The sequence below is a fragment of the Larus michahellis genome, chromosome 7 (genome assembly GCF_964199755.1).
Source record: "Larus michahellis chromosome 7, bLarMic1.1, whole genome shotgun sequence".
NCBI lineage: Eukaryota > Metazoa > Chordata > Aves > Charadriiformes > Laridae > Larus > Larus michahellis.
The window spans coordinates 11017966-11045811 of record NC_133902.1 but is presented as its reverse complement, the minus strand read 5'-3'; the positions used below and the strand labels follow the sequence as shown (position 1 = coordinate 11045811).

Here is a 27846-nt window from a genome sequence, read left to right as displayed (position 1 = left end):
CACTCAAGGATTGTGATGGTACACATAATAAATAATAATCTAATTGCTGCAACAGCAAGATTTCTGTAGTCATTCATATGTCCGAATAACTCATGCGTGTCGTTCAGTGAACGGCCAGCATTCTTCAATGGAGAAAAACATCCTCTGCAGAGCTGCCATCTTAGGACCTTCCACAGCAGTTTAGGTAGAGCAATAAAGGCAGAGCTTATGCTATTGTTGGCCATGTTATATCAATTCATTATATATAAATTAGCTAAGTCTCTCTAGGCACTCTTAATACTTTTCATAAACACAGTATTTAGCCCAAAGAAATACATTCTTTTCCTTACCGAGTTGGGGTAAAAAGAGGCCATCTCACTTCTCATCTATGCAGAACATTTTAACTTCATTAAATGGCCTTCAACTATTTCAAAATGAATGAGTGTTTTCACACAGACAGACATTGTACCAAACAAGAAGTTTACTGAACTGGGGCAGGAGACCTAAGTTACCTCTTCCTCTCCCAACCCCCTAAAGGGAAGGGGCTTTTAGCAACAAACCATCCCAGAAACTAAATCCTGTTATGACTTACACCCCTCAGAAAACTACACCAGGGGTTAATCAGAGCAGTATTTGGCTGCAGGAGATTTACTTACGTCACTGAGTCTTTCCCGAGAGCTACTTCGACGGAAACCTTTCGATTCCCCACTGGCGCTTTCACTGTCACTGTCTCGGCAACTGTTTTGACCTGGCTTGAGCTGCAGGAAAGAGAAAAAACAAAGAGAGCAAGAGTTTAGCCTGGTTCGGGTAAGTCCCCTTGTCCACTGCTCTTCTTTAACCCAACCTCACATCTACACAAAGCAGGGTTTACATGGTGCTTGCAGCACTGCCGCCGGCATGGTGCAGCCTTGGTGCCAAGACAGCATCTCAGCGAGACCATGAATGCAGAGAGCAAAGCAAGCTCACATGCACGACAGCTTGCGTGAGGGCCGAGACCCTGCAGGCAGAAGGAGGCAACATTCATGTCCCAAGGAAATCACAGCTTGAGACCTTCATTTTGGAAACTTCTAGACTTCTCAAGTTATTTATGCCATAGATGCAGTTACCATCACACAAAGCACGTGCAGAATGAATCCCTCCCTCATCACAGCAGAAGAGTATTGAGAATCCAGGGTCAATGGAAATCTCCCCAGGGGAAGGAGCGGCCATCGCTCCGGGGAGGCCTTTTGCTGGAATAGCCCCCAACATCATCACCGGATACTAACCTCAATGACTAACTTCAATGTTCATGAAACAACGTCACCTACTTAATAGGTATAAGATTGCTTTTGCCTTTCAAAGCAGCTTTAATGAACTTTACTGGCATTGTAATAAATAAAAAATAGCAAAAAATCACAAACTATATTTTCAATACAATTGAGAACACATCTGCTTTCTCTTATGCTGTGGATTGTGCAGGTCAACATGTTACAACAGCAGCGTACTGAAATGAACGTTTACCATACACATACATTACACACGTCCGCAAGCACATAAACGTATATACAGCAAGAGGCAGATATGAGCTACATCTACTGCAATGATGAAAAAGTATATATTTCTTTTAACGTATCTTTCCCTATATTTTGCTTGAATGTATTAAAATTTTGGTTTAGCCTTGTTGATGCTTTGTTTGGACTGATTTTCTGTGAAGACTGGTTACTCCTGAGGTTAATACTGGCAAAAAGTCAATTTCAGAAATGTAGATTTAAAATCACATATGTAAATACTGGCAGCAGAGGCAAATGCAGAGAAAATACTCGGCAAGGTACCTAATGAAGTATTTTATGAGACACCTACTACACTTACCGGTATTCATAAAACAAACAACTCCTCCTAACTTATTCTGATTATTAATACATTCATAGTAATTTCTCTTTAGACTGTACAGAAATAGATAATCACACTCATCACCATTTCATGACTGGAGACGAAAAGTTCCTCCTCCGTGAACTCTCTCCGCCAACTTTTTCCCCCCTTTCTTCTCCCTCTCTCCTCATTTTTTTCCAGTTCTCCCAGAAACATGCTGCACAAGCACACACAAAAATGCACACACATTCTCTTCTATTGGCACATGCACACAAGACATACATTGCTGCTCCATTTCCCAGATATACGTTCACACCCGTATACACTGCTCTCCTCTCTGAGGTTCACTAAGGGAGCGCACAAAGCATTCTCACCCGAATGGTTATCATCAGTTTCTCCCTGTCACTACAAAAGCAAATCACATCTGCAAGTTTGGTATGTGTCACCTTCATCCCTTATTCCCCTCATTAGTAAAAGGCAGTTTTGTGTGATCTCTATCAGTCAGAATAAAGGAAGGAGAAAGTACACAAAACGACAGGCTCAGACACACAATTGAGTTGCAATGCATGAGCACAACCGCAAAGAATGGCACAGGTGTACTCTCAGCTCAAAGAAAATGTAAGATGTAGAGCTATTTGTCAAACACTTATAACTTAATAAACAAACTAAATATTCCTCAGCTCAGCCAGAAATTCTCAAGTAAAAAGATTTTTATTTCAAATGGAATGGTTTATCAGTCAGATCTAATAGATCTAGGTCGCATTTTTTGGAGGCGGAGGGGAGGATAACGAATTCAAGAAGTCTTACACTTCATATATAACTCACAGATCTTATCTAGGACCACTGGGTACTGTAATTTTATGGTCCCAGGTTTAAAATTTAACAACTCAAAGGAAAATGGATCAAATTTCCCTGATGCAGCCTTTCGTCAACATCCTCTCAATGATGGAAAAACTCTCATTGTAACTGGGGCCTGAAGAATTTTTTTCGAGTCTCAGATTTTATTTTTAGAACCTCAACTTATCTTGCACACAATTTTCATACGTTAGTTATAACAGCGTAATTTTTATACTTCTACATTGCAAATTTCAGCTCTTTAAAGAGAAGAAAAGAAAAACCCAGCAGGTGTCATTTTTCTAGACACAGTTTAGGAGTAAGAGAATATGACCAAGATATCTGAGCCTGAAACTCTGTAGGAACAAAGTGAACTACATAGACTAGACAGCAAACTCAGAAGTATGTCCAAGTTAAGATTTATAAGCTTTCCATATTTTCCTTTCTTTTTTTCCAAGTTGAGTTTCTCCATGTGCCAAACTGTTGAGGGTTTACATTTTATGCCAAAACCCATCAATCTGTGCTAAATTAAAAAAATAAAGCATGGAAATGTGCCCATTGTCTTCTTTTAAGAACCTAAAGTTACACACAAACGCACATGAGAACGCTTAATACGGATAGGCAATGGTTCATTTTGATCCACTTGCAGAGATTCAACCACTTAAAATTAAACCGACGTTTAATAATTTGGTGCTGCTAAAAAAAGTTTGCAAATAAAAGACTGGATCTTTAGATACACTGCATGCGTTCGGTGCATTACTCTGGGGCACATGGGAACCCTAAAATCAGCTTCCCCTCGAAAATGCAATTGTCCTTGGAAAAAATATGAAGTGCAACATTGACAACTCTTGTTCCTGTATCATTGCTGTCCAGGTGCCCCATGCAAAAAGCATGAAACTCTCATGTTGTCTACTCAAGCGTCTTGCTGAAGACCTTCCCGCGTTAACACGGCCGTTACTCTTCTACTTTGCACCAAGCGAGGAACAAAGAAGGATTTGCAAAAAGCACATTTGACTCCACACTTTCACTGGACAATGGGTGTGAATTTATCCATGTAGGGATCCTTCTAAAAGGTCTCTCAAAGAGGAAATACAGACATTTTCTGGACTGAAAGCACACACCCCTGAAAACGCAGAGTGTCTCTGACTCCCAATGAACTTGCACAGCCCCAAAGATTCCCTGGGTGTGAGAGACGGGTTACATGTAAAAAAAATGATAATCAGCGACCCGAGCCTGTTTGCCCAGGCTGAATGGCAGAGGACCGAGACCCTGGTGCACACCTACATCTCCAACACTTCTCTAGTTTTTGGTCATTCTTAGCATCATCGCGTCGTATTTCTGGAAATCTTTTATTGTACTACAGAACCTATTATTTTGTAATGCCTTTAAATCTATTGGAGGATACTCAAAGTTACGCAGAACTAGTTAACTAGATAGCTACACTTTTTCTATTAAAAGAAAGAAAGGAAAAGGAAAAAAGCAGATCCGGAAGGCCGGCTGCCGGCTGAAGCACTGGGCTGGGACTCAGCAAGGGGTTTTATTTCTGATTCTTCACCACACACGTTTCCCTCCCCAAAAAGTAAGAAAAACAACAGGTCTTCCCTGCTCTCCAAAACTGGCCTATTTAGAGCTGGGGTTTTTTTTAATCAGGGAGAGTTTCCCAGTGGGTGATTGCAGAGTACATCGCACGCTACGGGACCTGGCAATCCCACTCACTGCTCTGGGGGCAACAACAGTTTCTCATGGTGGGGTGGCTCCAACTGCCAAAGTGCGTTGAAAACACAAAAGAGCCCTGAAAACACCCGCGCTCACCTGCGTTTTCATTCTTCCCTTTTGTACAGGCACGAGCGGTGTGAAGCCTGACTGCTTTGGCTCTTCCCTCCACGGGCAGCAGGACCCTCTGTGAGGAGAGGCCGGCGCTGCCCTGCAGGTTCCCGCCCGTTCCCGCCGGTTCCAGCCGGTTCTGCAATGTCCCCCCCCACCCAGCAGGGCTGAGCCCTCCCTGCAGCTGGTGGCACCCCTCCGAAAGAAAGCGAATTTACGAGAGGGTAAAAATGCCAGAGCACTGAGGCGTGAGGGGAAGGGAAGCGAGCCGACGCCCTGCGAAGAGCCAGGTGAGGGCCGAGGAGGGGAGGAGGCGCACCAGGGTCGAGCAGAGGTTCCACCGCGCCCGGCGGAGACGGTGGATATTCCCTGAAGGAACCGTGGCCCCCGGAGACCCCATACTGGAGCAGGTTTTTCCTCAAGGAGTTGCCCCCCGTGGGAGGGACCCCTGTGGAGCAGGGAAAGGAGCTGTCGCAGAGAGACCACAACCCCCAGCCCCTGCGCCACGCTGAGGAAGAAGGCAGTGAGGGTGAGCCGCGCGGAGAAGGTGGTGTTTCAAGTTTTGTTTTGTTTCTCCCTGTCCAAATCTATTTTAATCAGCAATAAATTAAAATAGTTTTCCCCAACTCAAGGCTGTTTTGCCTACAACGGTAATTGGTGATCTCCCTGTCTTTATCTCACCTCACAAGCTTTTCCACCTTTTCTTTTTCCCTCCCTCTGGCCTGTTGAGGTGGGGAGTGTGAGAGAGCAGCTGGGTGCGGGGTTGTCCTTCGCCACAGAAAACTCACCACACCGTGCTTTGGTGAAAAGCACTCAGCTGCTCATAAACCGAGCCAAAAAACTTCAGACGTATCACCCTGTGCTGCCCTGCAGAGTCACGCAAAATAGACGGAGAACTGGAGCTGCCGCGAGGGACACAAAGCGTGAGAGGGTTACTGAAATAGCGCTGGGAGTGGAGAAGGAGAAGCTTAAGATATGCAACCCTAACAGTGACCATTTGATGAAGAAAAAAGAGAGAGACTAGCTCAGGCTTAAAGGTCACAAAGAAACTGGCCAGAAACTGCTCAGATTATGAATAAACCAAAAAAGATGCTAAAACATCAACGTGAAACTGCTGTAATAGTAAGCTCTAAGCGCAACTCTTCTTTCAGGGCATGGAGGGCTTTTCAGGTGACTTGAAATCTAATGGAACTGTTTTTGCCCCAGGGAAATATTCAGCCCTATTTTGTGACAGCGAAAGTGCAAACTGAATATTCAGTTGTGTCCAGGGAAAGTACCTCTCTGCTATCCTTCCTTCTGCCATTCAAATTCAAAGGGTAAAGTCGACCTAAATATGCAGGCTTAGGAGTAGGACAGATCTGCAGGAATAGTGCTATAGTTACTACATTAGTCAGACATTTCTGTGAAATGAAAGGATGGGGGGCGTAAGCCATAAAACACTCCTAAGGATAACCCATAACAACATGGCTGTCTCTTGCCTTTTGTCTCAGAAAGGAAAAGAATGAAGGACAGAGATAGTGGATCATGTTAAGAGGCATAAGGGAGGATGAAAAGGCAGCTGAGCCCCAGACTACAGGGAGCATCATCCTCTCAGGACCGCAGTTTGCTTTGCTGGATCCCTAAGCCACTTTAGATAATTCCATAGTAGCAGTGCCTGGTTAGCAAGTAACAAAAAGCAAAATAAATAAACCTACTGAGAATTTAGCAAAAGCCTTTTTCACAGAGCTTATATATCTTGTCAGAAACACCCTAATACGGCTCTTCCAAGCTTTTTTTTTTTTTTTAATATATTTTAATTTAAAACGCCATACCATTTGGCAGCAGTAAATCTATGGTATAGTTTCGAGGCGCCTGAGTTTCCACACCATATGGAATTAAAGGATTATTTCACTACATTATACTTTAAAGTTATGAATACTAACACTTCTCCCTATTATAGCGCAGCCAGCAAGCTAAGCCTTTACCAGAGTCCTAGAGGAAGAGGCCACCTGCTCCTCAAGGGATGGCATAACCCTGCTGCGGGGAGGGGAGTTTTAGGCTTTCAGTTCTGCCTGTCATTCTTTATTTATACAGCTTTTGCAAGGGCAAGACAGTCCGAAACTCTTCTGATCCAGCTCCTACCTGGGTGAATATATTCTCTAGCTCAGATCAGCTGGTGAATAGACGCATACGTGCTCTGTTAGCAATGCTTGCTGACTCCAGAAAGCCTGAACAGGTACAGCCCAGTCCCAAACCCACGACAGTAGTTCGTCCTGACCAGGGCGACAGCCCTACACAGTACAAAGACATTTCTACCTGCTCCCTCATATACGCAGAGCTTGCCTCCACTTATTCTCTGGGCTCTTCCCAGGAGCCCAGGCTCAAGCTAGGCTCTGAAGATGTGAATTTTTGTTGCTACTGGCAGTCACATACTTTTCCCAAATGCTGCACACATGGGCCTCGGCAGAAGCACCGGCAAATCAGGCAGTCGATGATGACTGCAGGCTGCTCCAGGTGGCCAAAGGCCAGGAAGCAGTGACCAGTTCAGCCTGTGAGAAAAAACGAAGCCCAGCTGAACCCAGTGAGATGCTGGTTAACAGGCTGCACTACCTCAGCATGAATTTACTTTTCAGTGAATTTATCACTGTTTCTTCAGGGCTCGTCACGCAGGAGGAGTCTGGCTCACGGCACATCAGCAGGAGGGAGGGTGCGTGGGTAGTGGTGGGAGAGCCTGTTCCCACTCCAATCCCATGCGGTCACAGGGTGCTCCTTGGCACCATGTTGGGCTGCATCCTTACAGCTCCCGGCAATGGTGTGTGAGCCATAGGAGTGGGGAGGGAGCCAGAGTGGTGGGCAGCAGCACATGCTGGTGTGAGGTGGGGTGATGGGAAAGGGATGGACCACTGAAACCTCTTTAGCATCAGGATGCCTCTGAAGTTGATGCACGGTTCAGCATTGGGAGCATGTCCAGCACCCAGCTGTGGAGCTGACCCAACCAACGCCCTGAATGCTTTTACCCATTGGTTTTTTTTCTAACGTGAATGTCACCACGTGCTCTGAGGAGACTGGTTTTAATGTCTTCCTCGGGCCAAAAAGGTAAGTACAGCTCCCACTAACCCCCACCCACTCAGCAGGGTGGAAAAATCATCAGCGAATTAAAATATGTATTGTAGCATCATTTTGCCCTTAAATGAAACATATTTTTCCCTTATAATCTGCTAACTTTGATTTCAAAAAATGACAATTCACGTTGAAGTGTAATGGGTTTTAAAGAATAGAATAATTGAGTATAGAAATCAGAAATATAACATAGGTGGATTGTGGGGTGGCGAGTTAAACATTGTTCAGTTAAAAGCTGCTGTTTTTGAAATCATATCTAGAATAAATAAGAAAATGTCTTTAACTTTTCTGGTCAGTTCAGCTTTCACACACATACATCCCAATAGCACTGAACTACAGCCTTGGCCGTGCTACGCAGACCCACAGGCACACCAGCAGCGTCCGCTTTGTAAGTACTGCACAAACACAACCTAAGGAGCCAGTCCCTGCCCTGCCCAAGCAAACACACACACGTGAAGTGTCTTCCATCAATCGGAAAAGAGCAACACCAGATTTCACGTAGGACTGAATATTTGATTGCAAAGAAAACATTTTATCAATGATTGAGAACAAATCTGGCTGTATGAAAACAAAGAAAAGGAGAACCGCATAGCAAGAAAAAAACAACAATGTAAATCAAGGCTTGTTACTTGTGATTTAAATCATGATTAACAGCTGTCATCTAAATACTTCCATTTAATTCTATCTTGCTACTAACATAAGTTAGACAAATAATACTTATGCAGCGCTTACATGTCACCCAACGCTTTAAAGATGGTTCAGCACAGCAGCTGTGAACCTGGAGCAGGACCTCTACACTGCGTGTCTGACAAAGCCGTGCTGACCACCACGACATCTGCCTGACTGGCTAAACAGAGGAGCAGCACAAGGAAAGCAAATCAGAGGAGAGATAATGAGAAGGAAGAATATTTACAGTACACAAGTTCAGGCAGTAAATACGGAAAAAGAACTCACACCGTGTGTGGACTCTGAACAGTATTAATACAAAGACATTTTTCACACCGGGGAAGAAAAATCTTGTTACCTAAGAGATACAATAAAACATTAGGAGAGGCTATCTGTGTATGTCTTGATATTTAATCTTAAAGCAACCAACGCACATGCTCCAAGAAACTGTCAGCTGCTGAGGATCAGGGCCTACATGCCATCATCCTGGGAACTGACATCCCTACCAGAATACGAAGCTTTATTTTGCGGACCTGTATGGTAAAAGTGAAGTAGACCGACAAAGACAACGTTTTATCCTTTATTTCCTTCCTGCCTCTACTGAGGAGTAATTTTCCTGTTCAAAAATTCTTTTTATGAAAAACAAGAATAAACATAGATATATATTGTTCCAATTTCCTGTTGACAAAAAAAATCTAAATCTAATAGAACTTGAACACATAACTATAAGCAATTTCCTAATTAGCTCTATGATACAGAACAAGGGTGTCTTTAACTTACTTATTCTAAAGCACTGATGGTCATTTCCTGCTGCCTGTGAGCTGATCCCGAGCCTGCTGCTGCACTTGCTCAATGCATCGCAGCAGAGGAACTCGTCCTCCGCCGCCTTAAATGGGGGAGATCCTACTGCAGGAAACAGAGCTACACCCCTCTTCTCCTGGGGAGAACGTGGCTATTTAGCATTGTTATTACAGAACCACCAAGTGATCCTGTTCTGCTCAGAGTAGCAGCAGCAGAAGCAACACAGGCTAAGAATAAACAGCATCCTTGCCAAAGCAGGGGCGGGGGGTAAAGAGAACGGGCATTTATTTCCAGATCCTCTTCTCCTTCATTATATGCTCGGGCAACCTTAGATACACAGCTCACAGAAGGTACTCTGAAGGAGCTCTGTAGCTCTATTTTATCTGAGTTACACAGAGAATGCAGCCCATCATTTTTTCTGTGCTGTTTATACAGAAATCAAAGATAAATTTGGCATAAACTCATCACACCCAGAACCATACATACATTATACAACATATAAAGTGTAACAGACTTGCTCTGTTCCCCAGCTCCTGTTAAGAGCGGTATGAAACAGCAAGCTGTTGGCAATTGCAACAAATGAAACGTATTTCAGCACACTTTAAAAGCTGAATTGCAAAAAAATATAGGCTGCTTCTGACCCTTTGCATTTTGATGGTTGCACAGTGAGAAATACGGCCTTTAAAATTACACCTTGCAAAGCACTCCATTGTACCAATCAATCTCCCCAAGCCGCTCCCGCAGCACAGACCCTGCGGCAGAGGGATAAAGAGTGAAGGTCCGGCTGCTCTGCCAGGGGGCAGCCCAGGCGCTGGCAATGGGGGGAACCCGTCGGTCCCTCACAGTATTCGCTCAGTCCTGCTGCTGAGCTTGTTTGTAGCCCACCCTGCCTTTCCAGGGCTCTCCTTGGGCTCTGTGTTGGTGAAACCAGCCTTTGTACTGCTAAAAACCACCTCTGAAGTAAAGCTGCTTTAGTGTCTATTCCCACCTCGTACAAGTGTACCATCCTTGTCCGCATGGATACACATCCATTCACATTCTGATCCGTATACGGCACAAGTCCTGCATGCTTGTTCAGCTGAGTGATGACCATTTTACACCATCTACATATCTTGCTTCTGCTTTGTGCGTTCCCAAACCAGACTGGAGGTTCCGTGGTCATACAGCTGCATACCCGCCACCGAGTCCTGGGAATCCCCTCCACCGGGCAGCGTGTGCGTATTCATAGAATCATAGAATGGTTTGGGTTGGAAGGGACCTTAAAGATCACCCAGTTCCAACCCCCTGTATCAGCAGGGACACCTCCCACTAGACCAGGTTGCGGGGACTGGGTTTTGTGGTTTCATTTAGGCTGGCTCATTTCAAAAACAGAGAACCACGTTGGCAGTCTTACCCCAACATTCCGGGTAAGAATAGCCTATTTCAGAGCACTTGGCTACAATGGCTTTCCAGATCCTTCTTGTCAGACCGTTACCAGCTCTTGCTTCAGTGGTGAGAGGCACAGGGTCCAGCTGGTGGCCTCAGGGACTCTGCCCCAGTCTCAGCTCTGCACCTCCGAGGAGCTCTCACTTCTGTTGTACGGGAAAGGTCGGGTGAGGTAGCAAAGCAGAGGCAAACACCCTGCCTTTACTCTGAATCTCCGGAAAGCGGAGAGAAGAACAGAAATATTGTCCCATTTAGCCTAGAGTGCCTGACATCCAACTCCCTAAGGACTCTGTTTGGCCCCTGTTTGACTTGGAAATGTATAACTTACTGGAAGAACGCTTAAGTATCTAAGAAGATAAAATGAATCATGGGATGGAACAAAAAGCAAACAGGCCAGGTCGAAAAACTTAACAGCACTGCAGCTCTACAGCTCTCTGTGAATTTGGCTAAAGAGCCTCCATCTATTTTAATGAGGGGAAACATAAACCCAACGTAGTTTCTGTAGAATTTCGTCCACAGGATGGTTGCTCCTTATGCTCAGGGGACATGCAAGATGGGATGAGACCTTTTGGGAACATCCAAGGATGTGAAGCAGCTCCATGAACGGAGCCTGAAAAAGACCGGAGTGACAGGATTTACTTGCTTGAATTAAGTCATAGCTACCATAATCCTTTTTTCCCCTCAATGCAGACCACTAACCTGACACCCGGTTAATATTACAGAAGTAAATAAATGTCTTGGAGGAGGAAATATCAGTATTCATGGATGGACCTCAAGATGTTTGCCACTGTTTACTTAAAAGAGCTCTGTTATTTCATAGTTCGATATAAGCCCAGAATAAATATTTAATAACTTGGTTGCATAAATAATGATTTGAAGGTTGAGCTATTGGCTTAAAAATATAATACTATTTTAAGCCGTTTAACTGGCCAGCCATATAAATAATTCAAGATTTAAAAGTCATCCTGTGGTCTCTGTACAAGGAGAAAACTAGGAAGTTGTAACTATAATGACAAAAGCAGGGCAAGATCAATCAAACCACATGATCTCTAACACAAACAAGCAGCAATTAAGCAGCAATCAAGACCAATATGACTGTGGTTGATGTCCTTTTATGCCAATACTCTCAGTCCGGAGAGCAAAACTTAATAATGTTTTGCAATTTATCAAGGGAACCATAACTCTGCTCTCTGTGACTTGGCCAAGAGGCTATTATGATAGTATTTCTCTATAATTTAATAATGTGAAGGGAGGGGGGGTAGGGGAGTAAAAGCATTTTGACATATAACTCACGTCTATACATATTGTATTTTCCCCTTGCTTGAATGATAGAAGCAAAAGTCATAATAATATACCTCAGCACCAATTTGTTAGCAGGAAAGGGGAGCTGAAGTATCTGGCAATGAAAATCTATTTGAAGAGGCACAGAAGGGAAGGGAATGAACCCTCTGAATTCATTAGCAGCTGTCATTGATGTGGGGATGAGTTTAGAGATGAAGAGAAGCTAGTCATCACAAATAACTCAGGAGAAACGCAAAGGGAGGAACTGTTGTATAAATTGTTTAAATCTGGATTAGCTTCTGATAGATGGCAAGTTGCCACTTAGAGGAACCTTTGTGTTACACGCTCCACCCTCTTTGGAGGGAAACTCTTTGAACAAAATAAGGTATTTCAGCATTTCGGGCTGCGCACGGGTTGCCAGCAGTCCTGGGTGCTGCTCTGTAACGTTTGCCACTAATGAGTCACAATTTTCCTGTACCTGCGGCCGTAGTTTCACAGGATCCCTTCTGCTCAAAGAGTCGGACCCTGCTGTTATCCACCTGCTCTGGGCAGCTTCTCCCCAGGCCTCAGAGACTCCCCGGGCTATACGGCTGCAAACAGCACCGGGGCTTTGCAGGGAACTGAGCCAGGTTAGAAATGACCAGGTTTTTGGTTTTTTTCTTGTTTCCTGGATTGCTCCTAACTCAGATCAGTTCTTTGCTTTGGCACGATGAAGGAGACGATGGTGGGAAGGGGTGGCAAGGACTCAGGCACTACCAGGAAAAGGAACACTGAAGAATTACATCCTTAAACCACAGTTTAACTTCATGTCTTAAATCTTGTTGAATTTTTGCCCTGGAATAACATCATAAGAGCTGCAGCTGGTTTGAAAACCTCAGAATGTCTTCAAACTCCTAACAATACCAGCTTGTTGTTGGGTTTTTGCTCTGCATTATTTTTGGCTATTTTTTTTTTCCTGCTCACCTCTCTTCCTCTCTCTCATCCTGAGAAATAATGTAAAATACATTGCAGCACTGTGCTTTCACCTTGGACTACTTCTGCCAATTGAAATAATGAGTCCTCCTATTTGCAAATGTCAAAAAATCTCCTGGTACGTCTTCGGAGTCTGTCCCCTGTCAACACTGACCAAAGGTGATTTAATGTTTGATAGATTTGATGAGCTGGTTGCCTCAATCCAAGTCCAAAACCAGTGTCATTTCCAGAAAATCCTTCTGCCAGCCAGTGTTATCAGCCCTTGTGTTGGCAGCCTCAACAGAGAGGGAAGGAATCGGGGCAAGAGCCGGTGCCCACTGAAATCAGGAAGAACATTTCCAGTGACTTCAAGGGGTATAGAACCCATTTAGGGAACTGGATGGCCACTATAATTACTTGACAGACAATTTCTGAAGCTTATACTGATAAAAAACACAATTTAACTTCTCTTTCACGTGCTTTAAAATCGTACTAAACTTACCTGTCTTGAAAATATAGTCATATATACTAGGTAAGTGGAGTTTTATTATTGTTTTAAGATAAGTGCGAAAAAACCTATAACACAGGACTACTATCAAATTATGGTTACTTGAATTAATCCTCATTCTGGCATTTAATAATTTGTAAAGTGCTTATTCAGGAAAAGGTCAAAAATCACTTGGAAAGATATGTTAATGGCTCTCTAAGTAATGTTTAGACTTACCGAATAAATTTCCACACTTAAGTCACGTATAACAAGCATTACAAAATGTATTATAAATTGTGCTCTTCACAACGGAGAGCTGTGTATAAAACATACATGTTACGGCCTCCCCACAAGACAGCACTTAAGCACTTAGTTAAATTCATCTCAGGTGAGGAAAAAAATAAGCGTATCTTCACTGTTATGCCAGAAATATATTTGACGTATGTTCTCACAAAGAGGAGTATTTACCTGAATCAGGACCTGAAAGAAGCCCATTATTGTTCATCTACATGATAAAAAAACCTCTAACAAAACCCCAAAGAAACTAAAAAAAAAAAAAAAAAAGGCAACTCCCCCAAAATTCAATCGTAAAAAAAAAAGAAAAATAGTTGTAAATAATTGGAAATGAAGGAATGAAGGAAGACAAAGGCCTGTGCTGATAGATCTACATGGAAGCCCTTCTATGCTTTGAAATATTTGGGCTTTAAAATGACCCACAAGACTTAAAAATTAAGTATCAGCATGTGAAAACACACCATATTACAGTTTAAATCAACCATTATACAGGCTCAGCAAGCATCAGCACACTCCTCCTATGCACTAAAAAACGTCAGCTTCTCCTTGGTGAATAATAATTTGTGAAACAAAGCAGGCGTGCAAAATATGGGTGGCAGGCAGCAAATGCCGATATTTGGGGCACCAAGGTGTTTTAAAATTGTTTTTCACTTTTGCATCCAGCATCCACTGAAATCTCAACAGATCAAAGTTTTGCAGACAAGGAAAAAAAAGCCCACAAAATTAATAACTATTTAAGTATTCTGTTTCATCATGATAACAAACAGATGGTTTTAATATTCTAGAGGCTAATTTCTGAACAATTAAAAACACAGCAAGACATTAACATCTAATGAAACATTTTAACTACCAGTATATGCATCTGCCATTAATTTCCACACAGTAAGGTCTTGGTTCTCTTCAATCTGTTCTTTATTAAGGAAAGTTTTTCCACTCTGAATTTAGTGAAGTAGAGAATTAACAACTGTTTTCAATCAGCAATCAGCATGATATTTCGCCAGTGTGCATTGAAACCGTCCACACTATCAGACATAAATTTACTCCTATGATGGCTTTGATCTGCACGCTGAGTAGAGATGTTAGAAGGGAATTCATTTTCTAATTTCATTTTCATTTAGAACATATGAATTAACCCCTCACAGATCTCATGTCCCTTTTTATCTACTTTAGATAAAGGACACCTACTTATAATGTTATGGCTTACGCATTACTTACAGTCTAGCCAAAACCAAATTCATTTTCTGAAAGCAACAAAAGCATTCGCATGCAAACGGTATTGAAATAAAGTTCTTCAAAGGCAATGGGAATCCGATATTTATGAGCTTCTAATTTATATTTCCTTTGCTCATTTGTGATAAGAACATAGGGTAGTATTCATCAAAGCTGTACCCATGCAAAAACTAGTTGCTATAAAAAAAATCTTTACACCACAGACAGCAAGCTGTCTAATTCGTGTGTTCCCTAATCAGATATGCAGCTTAGAACTACTGATGAATCTTCTGCAGGTCTTCACCAATTTGGCAGGTAACGATTTAAATTAAGCCAAGGCAAGTCATTCTCACTGCGCCCAGGGCATGGCAAAAGGCTGATGTTATTCAATATTTGTTGCCATCACCTAGCTACTGTGTGAATGAACCCTGGAAATAAATACCTTGGGGAATAAATTCAAGCACTTGAATAGCATGTTTGCTGTTCATTAAACATGTAGGCAGCTCAATAAGTGTCTGGTTTTCAAAAGGGTTAAGTCAGCAAGTAACTAGGAACAATTTTAACAGGAACCACATTCTGACCAGGTTCCTGTTTTGCTTTTAATCATGTCATTTATGTAAACATTGAATTGCAAGGCTAAACCAATAAACATTGAAAAAAGCCTTGACAAAACATAGGTTTAGGGAAGGAGTCAACTGCAGGACCCTGCCTCGCGGATTCCTTTTGCGGTGTTCAGTGAGGATTTCATGGTGCACCAAGAAATGTCTGTATTGCAACCACGCAGAATAAGAGACACCCACGTCCTGGTTATTGCTTCAATTCAGGAGAAACGGGGTCATGAATCCGGCCCTTCTATCTGCCAACTGATGCCCTGACAATGGGGCATTACCCCTTCCAAGGCATCTCCCTCCCTCTAATTTATGCCAGAAATAACATGCTGGGCTCAACATACTTCCAACAATAGCCATGTATTTCCATAGGTACTCCCATAGCAGACCACCTACAATAAAAACACACCACATCCTTGTCGCGCCCTACTCTATGTGCTTGTATCCGCCTCAAAGGCTCAGCCTGAACAAAGCAGTCTCTCTGCCTCCGCACTTGATTTTTTTTCCTTTGTTGAAATAGGTTGTTACAGGTTAAGGGCCAGATCCAGAAAGGCTGAGAACACCCACAAACACATTTGAGAACACCCACAAACCCATTTGGAATTCAGGTTTCCAAAATCTGGAACCAGAACAGTAGTCAGGTAGGAAAGGACATGAAAGATTAATCATCCGACTTCAAGCGCTGTCATCACTGTGAATTTCAAGGATTAGGGCTGGGAGTTTCAGCTGCGCCTAGCAGAGGCAGGAGTGTAACCCCACGGAAAGACGGCGAGCTTTTGGCTCATTTCACATCCACTTTTGGTTCAGTGAAATATGGCTGAAGTGGTGTCCCTGGGGATGCCATATGGGATTCCAAGAGACCTTTCCAGCCAGTCATATCTGGTTCAGAGAAATGCACGCACTAAAATGAATGTACTGGGAGTTTGCCGTGTAACCATTAGCCATATAACCACCATTAATATACTTTGGAGGATTTGCTTTATTTTTATATGTCAGATGGCTTCAGACTAACACTGTACTTAGTGAGGACAGCACAATATTAAAATGTGACTTTCATACTTTTTATGCTCCAAGTGCCTGGATCTACTCTTGGCACACTACAAAAATAATACTTTCATGAGTCAGTTTTTCCATGAAATATTTATAATACAACTATTGAGTGATGGAAGTGCCAGAATATTACTATTGCTATACTTGAATTCCTGGAGATTGTAAGCTTTTGTTTGGTCTAGCAGCGCGAAGGAAAAGCGTCCTGTTAAACATCTGTCTCTCACTGGGGAACCACATGGGAAATAAAGACTTTGGGGCAGCATTGCCTGAAGTATTTGAGTTTACCTACTGCAGTCTATGGGCACGGAGGAGTCTCAGCATTACAAAAATCACAGAAAACCAGAGAAAGATGCAGACCTAAGCGGTCCCGTAGCCCATCCTCTGAGCCCAGGAAGGGCCAATGGTACCTGCATCATTCATGATGAGCAGACAACCAGCTAACCCAGCCCGAACAGTTGCTAACGACACCCAGGGACCTCTCCAGCCACTGCAGGTGAATTAGTACAGCGTTTCTCTGTCTTTACCTTTAAAAAGCTATCTTCACATCACAACTGCATCTCCTACCTGCAGGGTGCCCTTGTCCCACCTATCATGGATATGCAGAACAGATTTTTCCCTTCCTCTTTGCCGCAGTCTTCTTGTTTTTGAAGACTGTTATCGGTATCTCCACTCCATTTTCTCTTTTTAAAACTAAACTGCCCCAATTCTTTCAAGCCTATCCTGAAGGCCATGCTTTTAGACTTTCTCCAAGTACTCCGCATATTTCTCTCACCGACTATTTCCTATTCTGAAGGAGAGGACCTGCAATATCCATTAGGAATGATATAACCGTACAAATCATACTGGTATGAAATGGGTATTAAATGAAACACAGAAGGACGAAATGTGCACTAAAAGCTGTGGTCGGCATTTAGACAACTGACTATTCAGGCAGGCTTACTTCTGGGTGCCAGTCTTGAGACACCTGAAGTGATCACCTGAAGTGTTCACAACACAAACCTTTTGAATTTATGCCACTCTTTCCCTCTTGGAAGTGCTGTTAACTCGTTGTATAAATAATATTAGATCTGTAAAAGATATTTGCTGAACAAAAGAGAAATGACAAGTAGAGACAAGCTGCCTATAGAAGAAAGGCTCGGGAGAGGTTTTGTTAAGTTCACTGCAGCTTGATTTAGATCTCTCCTCATTCCAAACCTTAGCTGAACCAGGTCTTCTGCTAAATATTAAGACTATTCAATAGAAGCTTGCTTTCTTAACAGGGTTTTTCTGAGTTGGAGCTGCAAGGACAAAGTGTAACTCCTCATGGTGCTTCCAGCTGGAACTCATTTGCTGTAAGAAGCTGTCATTGAAGTGATCTGGAGAAACACTTCTCAAATCCGTTTTAACAGCTTTCAAAGATTGCTCAAAGATGCCCAACAGTCCTGTTTTCCTTGCCAGGCCCTTCTTCCTCACTGCTGCGTTTAGTTACAGCAGGAGCATCGGATTAAAATAAAACTTATTTTGCTGTTAAGTGTCCTGGTTAGGCAAGCTGGAACTGTGCAGGTTCATAAACTTATTTTACAACTAAGACAAGGAACGACAGGAGGAGATGCCGACGTCTCCGCGACAGGCTGAAGACTGACTTGAAGAGCTCCACATGAACACCGGAGGAAAGGGCGAGGCACGGAAGAAGCCGTTGGGGTGGGTGAAAGGGACAGTTATTACATTCTTTTTAAGGCCACAGAAATGCCATGCTGTCAACCTCTGGCATCCCACAGCAAACCATGGCAACAGCTGCCTGGCTCTGTAGTAATAAACTGAACCAATTTAATAGCTTTTATTGTTCTGCTGTGATGTTTGAGCGCAACCACTTCTTTCCTCCTAGGACTCCTGAGCCCGCAAGGGCAGCAATGAGAGAAGATCTCATTTACCTAAAAGCGCTTATAAATTTTTAATTTGCTTTAACAAGTAAATTAACAAGTCCCTCATTCAGGCAAGTTTTATGGCCTCTTGCCACTTGGGGAGGGCCATAAAAGTTTTATAGATAATCCAGAGCTACCGAGATTGCTCATAATAAATTGTCTGTTTCCTGTTATTTTATCAAACCACTGGGCTTCTAATGACTTAAAGTCACAGCTTCCTTATATCTACGCTTTTTATGAGCCCGTATTTATAAACTGTAAAGAATATCTTAAATTATACTGGGCCCCTGCTAATCATTACAAAGCTAGGTTTTTATTGGAGCCAACCTTTTTGCTCACGCCCACCTAATAAATTCTAAGGGATTTAAGGGGAAAAAAAATCTTTTTTTGAGATAGCACGCTGATTCTGCATTCTATTTTAAGATGTTGCTTTAGCCAAAGTTTCATTAACGAATACTTTGAAGTGCCTGGAACTCCCTACTCTGATTTCTCAACAGTTCTTGAAAAACTTCTCAGAATAGTAAGGACATCAAGCAACTTTAGCCAGCCTGGCTCTGGGATTCGGGCTTGGGAAGAGACAGCACTTACTGGAAAAACACGATCTCTTCTCAAAGGGAAAACACTGCCTCCATTGGATGCTCACTGTTTGCTCTTTGGAGCAGCACTGTTGATGCTTATACAGAAGAACCCTAGACACGAAGATGTCCTTCTCATTTGGTGCTGTACGCGGTCACACTGAAATCAGCGATGGCACTTACAGCCAGTGTACCTCAACACGTTTAAGTCACGGCCCCATCGGGTCCAGCAACTACTGAGCACTTCTTCCACTGACGTTACAACTTCTAGTTACGGCTTCAAAGTATTCACAATGCCTAACCTCGGGCGTGCAATTTAGTAGGTTGGTCCCCCCATACAGAAATGAGAAATCACTCCAGAGAGTAAAACTTTAACAAAAAAATCCCCTTTATCTTTCTGTGAAATACAAGTCTGTGGAACTGGAAACTCCATTTATCCTGAAGGAGAAAAACACTGCAAGATGAGAACATCAGCCTTTGCTCAGCAGAGTTTCCCTGCTAAATGGGAAATTCCAGTAGGATAGGCAAGTTATAAAAGCTCAGGACGCTATTTCTGAGAGAGATGCAAGAGCGGGTGCGAAATCCTGGAATATGCCCATTATCTGAAGCGCTGAGAGTGCTTGAAGTTTTATGTATTGATTTTTCAGTTGACAAGTGCCATAGATTCATATCTCACAATACCACCCCAGATTAAGATCCATTGTGTAATTACAACTGTGCTCATGTACCTTCATTCTCTGGTGTTACGGTTACCGTAGCCCACTAAAAATAGGCTGATATAGTGGATGAACTTCTTGTTCAGGTATCATTGTACATTAAATAAGAACTTGTTCAATTGACTCTGGCAATAACTGTAAGTGCAGTGGAAACAAAAATATAGCAAAACAAGCCATAATCCCCTTACCAAATGACTATTATCTTGTGTTTCCTCATAAATACGCACACACAGACAGGCATATCCACAAATACAAGTCCGTGCCATACACCAAATTTGGGTTCTGCTCCTACAAGTTCAGAAATCCTTGAGATGGGATGGAAACAACTGCAGAGCACCCCAGGGATCACATTTTTCCAATTCTCTGAAGTACTTCTGGATGACTGAAAGCCTAACTAATGCCATCTAACTTATTTAAGAAGCAGAACTTTTGACTTAGCTGTGTATGGATAAATCGGATTAAAGAAATACCTCTTTTCTCCCTACCACAGCAAATCCAATGTCCCACCCGTCTATATTCACTAAAGACGCATCTCCCTCAAAATCCAAGATTTAACCCATTGCTTTATCATTCAGCAACAAAAGAATCTTAAAGAAACAAGGAGATTCATATAAAGAAGATAAAGAATCAATACCCGAAGCAAATGAATAGCACATATCTTTGGATTATAAGAAGCCCATAGACCCAAATTCCTGTTATCTGCTCCCAAAGATAAGAAATCATAAGGGCTATGGTAAGCAGAGAAAAAAAAAAGAGGAAAATAAGTTCTGTGAGCAAAGTAAAAGACTAAAAGTGACCTGAAGGAGACAAACACAACTTTCACAGTGCCACATCTACGCTAGTTGGAGTATTAGAAACCTGTCATATGTCATTATTTTCGATGGCCATGAAATCGTGACAGCAAGAGGGTGTACATATGTCCAAGATGAAACTTTGTCAGATTGGCATAAGCTTAAGTAGAAAAGCCTGACTCTGCCAGTATATTTGAATTTGCAGGTAAAGCTAAGGATTCAGAAATACAACTTCTGCTGACAAAGAGGCAAGTATGTTGTCTTCACCCCTGCTTACTGAGAATGGACAAAAAGATCATACCTCAAAGGAAAGGGTTACATTTTTCCCCCTGCAGCTCTATCAAAAGTGATAGTAGATGTCCTGTCTTTAAAAAAAGAAGTCTCTTCATGGATATAAATGGAAGCAGAAGGCACAAAGAAGAAACGTATCAGAAGCACTTTTTGCAGAAATATCTGGAAAAACAATGACCACGTATGATTTCCAGACTTCCTTTGAGAACAGTTACAAGTCTCTGTGACTCTGAGGAGCCTCCAAACAGAAACTCGCCTTGAGGGAACTGCCGTGCTTTCAAGATTCACCTACCTTGAGCCCTGGCTGCGGCTCTTAACTTCTGTACAAACACACACACGTTACTTTTCTAACCAAATCCTTGCAAAAACACTTGCCTGCCTTTGTTACAAGACAGAAGATATTTCCATTAAAGTAAGCAAACTCGTCTCTGGTGCACCTAAGACTTGCAGAGCTCCCAAGTTTCAGTTCACATTTCAGGTTAATCTCTTCCTTTCCTAAAGAACAGAACATCCTTTTTCCTGGTCCCCCCGAGGGCTCAGTATTTGCAACATCAAACAGAACATACAAACCATCGCCCCCCCCTCCAAAAGCCTATTATACTGTCAACTGGCTTCCTAACTGCAACCAGGGGAGAAAGCTTATATACTGACTCCAGAGCTCTTTTACTGCTGGAAAGTGTCCATGATTTCTTCAAGCTACTGCTGCATTTCATTTCTCTAAAGAACTCATAATAAGATGGGCAAAGTTCCAAGAAAGAAAAAAGAAACCCGACCAACTAACTGAACTAACCGTGCAGTTCCCCCCGCCGTTACTTTGGCAAAGGCCAAAGCCGCACGACTCTCGTGCAATCCTACCAGTGACCCTCCTTAATAAATCAGATATTAAAATACAGTCACGTGAATTAGGCTGGAAAGGGAGAGCGGGGCAAAATGCCTGCTACTAAAGATAACAGCGTATCTTGCGGTATATTATACATTCATGAAGCACTGAACGAAGCGGGAGACGAGGAGGAAAGTCCTTATGGAGGCCACACTACAAACTACTCCAATCCAAAAGAAGTCGTCGTATATTTATTAATTTTGCAATGAGGGACCAAGCTGCTATTTACCAGGAGGAAGGCCCCTATGATGGCAGGAACTGAGCTGGGATCTGGGTCTCGGCTTCAGCAGCTCAATAACCGAATGCTTGCAAAGCACAACGCAAACCTCAGCGGGAAGCTGTTGTTGGAGAGTAACACGCTATTACTATTAAAAAAAAAAGAATAAAGGGCAATAAGAGAATAAAATTCAAAAAACATGGGTGTTTGTGCAGCTCTATTGCACTTGAAAAAAAATGTTTTGATGTTGACAGGTTTTATCGGCTATTTACATGTTTTCTTTTCCTTCTGTTCCAAGAATTCATATCCGTTTTGGCAGACCATTCACTGGCCCCCAGCCTGGGATAACAGAAGAGGGGTCTCCTCTTTTGCCGAGGGACGTATCCCCGCAGAGGCACCCACTCCTTTCCCCGTGGCCGGTCCCAAGTCCCCCTCCCGGCCACAGAACGCGGTGACTTTTCTCTCCAAGCCCATCACACAGGCAACCCCTTCACAAACCTGCACAACCCACCCCGTGCCCCTCGCAGCGGCTGCAGAGCTCATCCACAGCGTGTCGGACAGAGGGGGACTAAATATAACTAACAGCTAAATATAACTGCCAGCCAGCCAGGCAGTACCACCAGCACCAACTCTCATCCCTAATTTGTCAGTTAATGCCTCATGGTAAACCATAGCTAACAGTGACTGCAGGTCTAACGGGGTGACATTTACAGCTGAAGTTCCATAAAGTTAGGAGGTTGTGTCAATCCGCAGCATCCAAGTGCCTGTAAACGGAGCCCTGCACTGTGAGGAAATGGCTGGAGATTGGTTACAGCCAGAAGTAATTGATCTGTCTGAAAATATGGCCCAAGAATCATAGGATTAATGCTCAGATTCCAGCTGTGTTGCATTGTTCCCTTCCCTCCAGCTCTCCAACAACAAAGACATGCCTCCTCCTCCGGAGACCAGAAAAGTTTTATTAAAAATCTTCATACAACTGCTGCAGTGGAGGCCCTGTTAAAAGCATCATAAGAAAAAAATGCAGGATTCATAAAGAAACCATCCTACAATTTCCTTTCGATCTGGCATTGATTTCAAAGTGGCTACCTTTGCCAAGTGGCTTTGGCCAGCGTTCCTGCGCAGGCCGGGCCGGGGTGAGGAGCGGAGCCTGCCCGGCTGCCTCAGCACGTGTGTGCAGCAGGAGCGAGCAGCACAAAACCGAGAGGGGGGAAAAAAAAATAAAAAATTAAAATGGGAACACTTCCAAAACTGCAGCTGTGCTGGCCCATTAAAAAGCTGAAACTCATTCTACTGTTCGACCTCATGCTTATCACCACATAACTATTCATCAAAGAAATTTCGGTGCAATTAATTAAATTATTCCCCTGTCTGTGCCACAGAGTCGTTATTCCAATATCAGCTTTCACTCGCACTCTCTTAAGCTCGTGTCTGTATGCCAAGTGACATCTCTAGGGTTGTCCGGTCTCAATAAAGCTCTGCTCCTCACCACTCACAGAGGCTATCATTTCTCTTTTTTATTGCCATTTATTTTCCACTAGGATTTTGCTGCCAGTATATTGGCAGGACTTCCAGTATATGGATGTAATGAAATCTACCACAGACACTTAACATCGGGTCAGGCTTCAGCTCAGCTCATGTGAAGCTGTAATATGATAAACAAATGCTTCCAGGAGGAGGATTTTATCCGCTCAAAAACAGAACATGGACTCTGTTGGTACCCAGACAAGAACTAGGAGGGAGTCATTTGAACAGCCTTATGATAATTAGCTTTATAGCTAAAATGTGCTCAACAGGAGAAACCCGAGTTACAACATAGGTTCCTCCGAATCTGTCAGGACTAACTTATCTTATTAAAAAAATAAATAAAAAAAACAGTCTCACAGTTTGCATCTTCCTCTCTTTTTTTTTTTTTTTTTCTAAACAGCAGTGTTAATGTAATTCCACTGGTTCGGTACACCAAGGGGTGGGTGGTTTGGTGGCTACTTTAGGAGTCCTGACCTGATCTACCAACAAAATGTAAACGCCCTGATTTTTAAACCGTCCTCAGCTCTTCTGAAATTAAGCAAGACCTGATGGCTCTGAACATGGTCTGTCTGTATCTACTGCCACGACAATTCATGTGTTGGCACCGAAGCATCGTATCTGCGTGTATCTCAGTACAGGTCAGGACCGCTGCAACCGAATTAGACTCTCAAAATGCGAATTACACAAGACATTGGTAGTCACGTCCCAAGCATCTCTAAGGGACTTGTGGCTGGAGGTGGGACACAAAAGAAACACAAAAGGAAAATAAAATGTAATTTTTAGAAAGGGAAGGAAAAAAATCAAACCTTAGAACAGCTTGTATCTGGCCCCAGTAAGTCTTCCCCTATCTGGAAGACTTTAAATCAATAATGCAGCCTTTCCATCAGAGCACCTTTATTTCAAATGCAAGTTAATGGACATAAATCTCTACAGGCGATGAATGTAAAACACGAGAATGAATGATCAAAGGGTTGGTTTTTTTCCTGGTAAAAAAGAGTTTGTTTTTCTGTCTAAAATAAACTTCTCCCCAGAGAAATGGAGTTTTGTTGTTCTTCCAGGGAGGCAGAAGAGTCTGAGACAGAACCTGCATCAGCAACTGTCTTGATGCCTTGTTGGCTTTCCAGCTAACACACTGGCTACAATCATTTGCAGTACCTGTATAAAGGCAGCAAAACACACATTTCTCCATTCTTCTCCTCTGTCCCCTGTTCCTCTTTTCCCTCTTACCCCTTTCTTCGTCCTCATCTCCTTTCTCCCCTCTCGTGCCCTCTTCCACCTTGCCTTCTTTCTGCATTTTTCCCCCGTCCGCTGTTCCTCCTTTCCCGATCTGCTCTTCCTTTTTTTCTTTCTTACCCCTTTCTTCTCCCATCTCCTTTCTTCCTCCTCCTCTCCTGTTCCTTCTTTACCCTTCCTCCCCTTCCCCTCTTCTTTCTTTCCTTTTTTCCCTAGTCTCCCCCTGCCATCCCACATTTCCCCTTTCTTCCCACTCCGTCCCCTCTTCCTCCTTTCCCCTTTCTTTCCACCCGTTGCATCTTTCTTTCCTTCTTTCTGCATTCTTCCACCATGTCCCTCCTTCCCTCGCTCCCTCCTTCCTTCCTTCCCCCCGTATCGTCCTACATTTCCCCTTTCTTCCCCCCTCATCCTCTTTCTTCTCACCCCGTCTCCTCTTCCTTCTTTCCCCTCTCTCCCCTGGTCCTCCTTTTCTTTCTTACCCCATTTATCTCCTCTTTTTCCTTTGTCCCTCTTTCTTTCTTCCCAGTTATTTTCCTCTGGTGCCCTCTTCCTCCGTTCCTTCTTTCCCCATTCTCCAACCCCGTCCCCTCTTCTATTAGTCTTCAATTTCTCCATTCTTTCCCCCGTCCCCTCTTCCGCCTTTCCTTCTTGCCACTTTGTTTCCTCCCAGACCCTATTCCTCCTTCCCCTCTTTCTGCATTCTTTCCCGCTCATCCCCTGCTCCTTCTTGCAAGTCAATTATGGGGAACCTAGAACAATTATGATAAAACATACAGACATTTTGCTTGAATAGTGCCTATCTTTATATACGCTTGAAAAGTCTTATTTATATACACATTGAAAAGCATACACTTGGAATGAAGGCAAATAACCAAACCTTGCTCATCCTCTACCTCACCCTGCTACTATCCAATCGCCTAGGTTATCTCCAAACACGCTGCCTTTTATTTTGCAGTTTTCTTGCTAAAACGATCAGGGAGAACCCAGCGTGATTAAATTGTATCATATCCATTTCAAAAATGAATTTTACAGATGTCTGGTCCATGTGTCTCCCAATGCCTCTGGCCCAAAGTGCCTTCAGACTGAGCCCCGACGGGCACAGCAAAGCAACAAAACTGTGCCTTGTGATACCCAAAGTGGGATCCATAAAAAATACATTGTAATAGTGGGATTTAATATGAGATAAATCGCAGAGGTACCAAATATACAATCTCTCATTCACTTAACTAAGAGAGGGAAGGTGGGTCTTGGTAACAAAACCAGAAACAGCTTATAACAAGCCTTCAATAAAGCAGAGCCCAAGTGCTTCAGGTGCCCATTCAGGTACACCAGGAACCTCAAGCTGACCGTGCAAATGGGTTCATCCCCAGATGGTCAGATAGAGTCAATGCACCATCTCAGATGGGGACCTGTGTGTCTGTGTGCACCCCACTAACCCCAAGTCACCCAAAGTAACCACCTACGTGTGCCTTTAGTGGCCAGCCCAGCCCAAACCACGGCACTATTCATATTTCCTGAGTTGCCAAGAATACTATAAAAGAGGTCAAAGTGATATTACAACAGACGTTGCTTGGAAATATAGTTGCTAAAAATTATAGTTAACGTAACAGCCTATCAGCCACCTATTCAAAGAAAAGAAATTTGACAAAGTGGAGTAGAAAACCAATAAACCACCACAGCGTTACCCGGTATGAATCCTCATCATTAAAGCTGATTAAAGCTCAGCAGGCTCAGTTAAATTACAGCATTCAGAAGAGCTGCAGACAAGCCTCCACAATAAGAGGAAGGTTGTCTAAAGATTTCTTCTCCTACTTAGGCATGGCCATGACGGCTGAATTTTCTAATGCACTCAGAAGTACATTTATGTTTTCGAAGAGTGGGGGTAAGTGCACAGATGTTCAATTTATTATATGGAAAAAGGGATCGCTGCGTATACTGACAGCCAGCCACACTGCCTTGCTTTGTGGTTCACCCTCCAATCCTCCAACCCTTCAAACACATTCAGTGGTCAAGTGCGACCAAAGAGACGAGGAACGGCTGTTATTTCACATTGTCCATCCTACCACAGCAGGGAAGATGGGAGGGAAAGGGACAGGACACTGTCCCAGCGACGGCACGTGGCTGGGAAGAGACCCGTGGTGGTGTTACCGACTGATGCAGCTGAGAATCCAGGTTAATGATGGGTTTCATTAAAGAATTAAAATTAGAACAGGTAGTAAAAAAAACAAGGCTCAGATGATGACAACAGGTATTTTGTTATTCAGTAAAATGAAATCTGGATTTGAACCCCCAAGCACACATCAGTGCTTTCCAAATGAATGCAGCCTAGTCCTTGGAGCTTCATTACAACGTTTCTATTCTTTTTCAAAAATAAGTAAATGCTTCTGGTCTAATGCTATGGCACATTACTCTGCAAACTGCAAACAGTAAAATAGTCTGGTCTATCAGCAGACTAAGTGAAAAATCCAACATGAACAGCATAAGGCAAGGCAGCAGCACTGTGAAGCTTTCTGGCACACACGCTTGATCAACAATTTAGCCGTAAATATATATTAACTATTGCATTCGGAAAGAAGAATAGGATTCAAATTTCAAATGTCACAGATATTAAAGGAAGCTTGAAGGGCACTTTACAAAAATCATGAAAGATATCCTTTATCTCAGTTTCTTTTAATTTTTTGAAACATTTAATTCCTTTCCAAAAGCTATTACAACATTTTCTTACCTCTTAAAGTCTTTTACTTTCATGTTCGTTATCTACCCTAATTTGAATATGGCAAATAGACCATATTTATTTAGCACATAACAATCCGGTGTAGGACTTAACCTGTGGCCTTCAATACCAAGCAACAAGCTTTCCAGTATTTTAATAAAAGAAGTAACTGTATAACAAATATAGCAGTAGATAATTCTTATCTTCCATGTAACAAGCTCAACTGAGTGCATATAATTTTATATTCTTTATTTTTATTTTACTTTTTAATATGAAAAGCATAAAATTAATATTTCATGTCAGCAGATCCAATTACCTGCTCCCACTGAATAATCTCCTTCGCCCCTAGAGCACACTCCAGCTGGGCAGTGCCTCATACCAAGCTCCTTTGGGCAGGAATTGGGCCGGGTCTGGGACATGCGGGGAAGAATGCATTCAGGAAGCCACCCGTGGGTGGCACCACAGGGCATTTCATGTTTTCACGCCCATGCAAACTTTCTGTAATTTTTTCTTATCAGCATTAAGCTGATGAGAAGCTCAGCACGAGCCGGCAATGTGCACTCACAGCCCAGAAACCCCCCGCAGCCTGGGCTGCATCGCCAGCAGCGTGTGCAGCAGGGCGAGGGGGGGATTCTGCCCCTCTGCTCCG

The 27846-nt window shown here is 43.0% G+C and overlaps 1 protein-coding gene across 7 annotated transcripts in view; it reads right to left on the bottom strand.

Moving 5' to 3' along the window:
* The window catches only part of AUTS2 (activator of transcription and developmental regulator AUTS2), an 805701-nt gene that overhangs the window by 441311 nt on the left and 336544 nt on the right, over positions 1 to 27846 (bottom strand). For all 7 annotated transcript variants that reach the window (XM_074595096.1, XM_074595099.1, XM_074595098.1 and 4 more), the window contains one exon: positions 636 to 737. In XM_074595096.1, coding sequence (XP_074451197.1) covers positions 636 to 737 — 102 coding nt within the window. The remainder of the gene's footprint in view (positions 1 to 635; positions 738 to 27846) is intronic.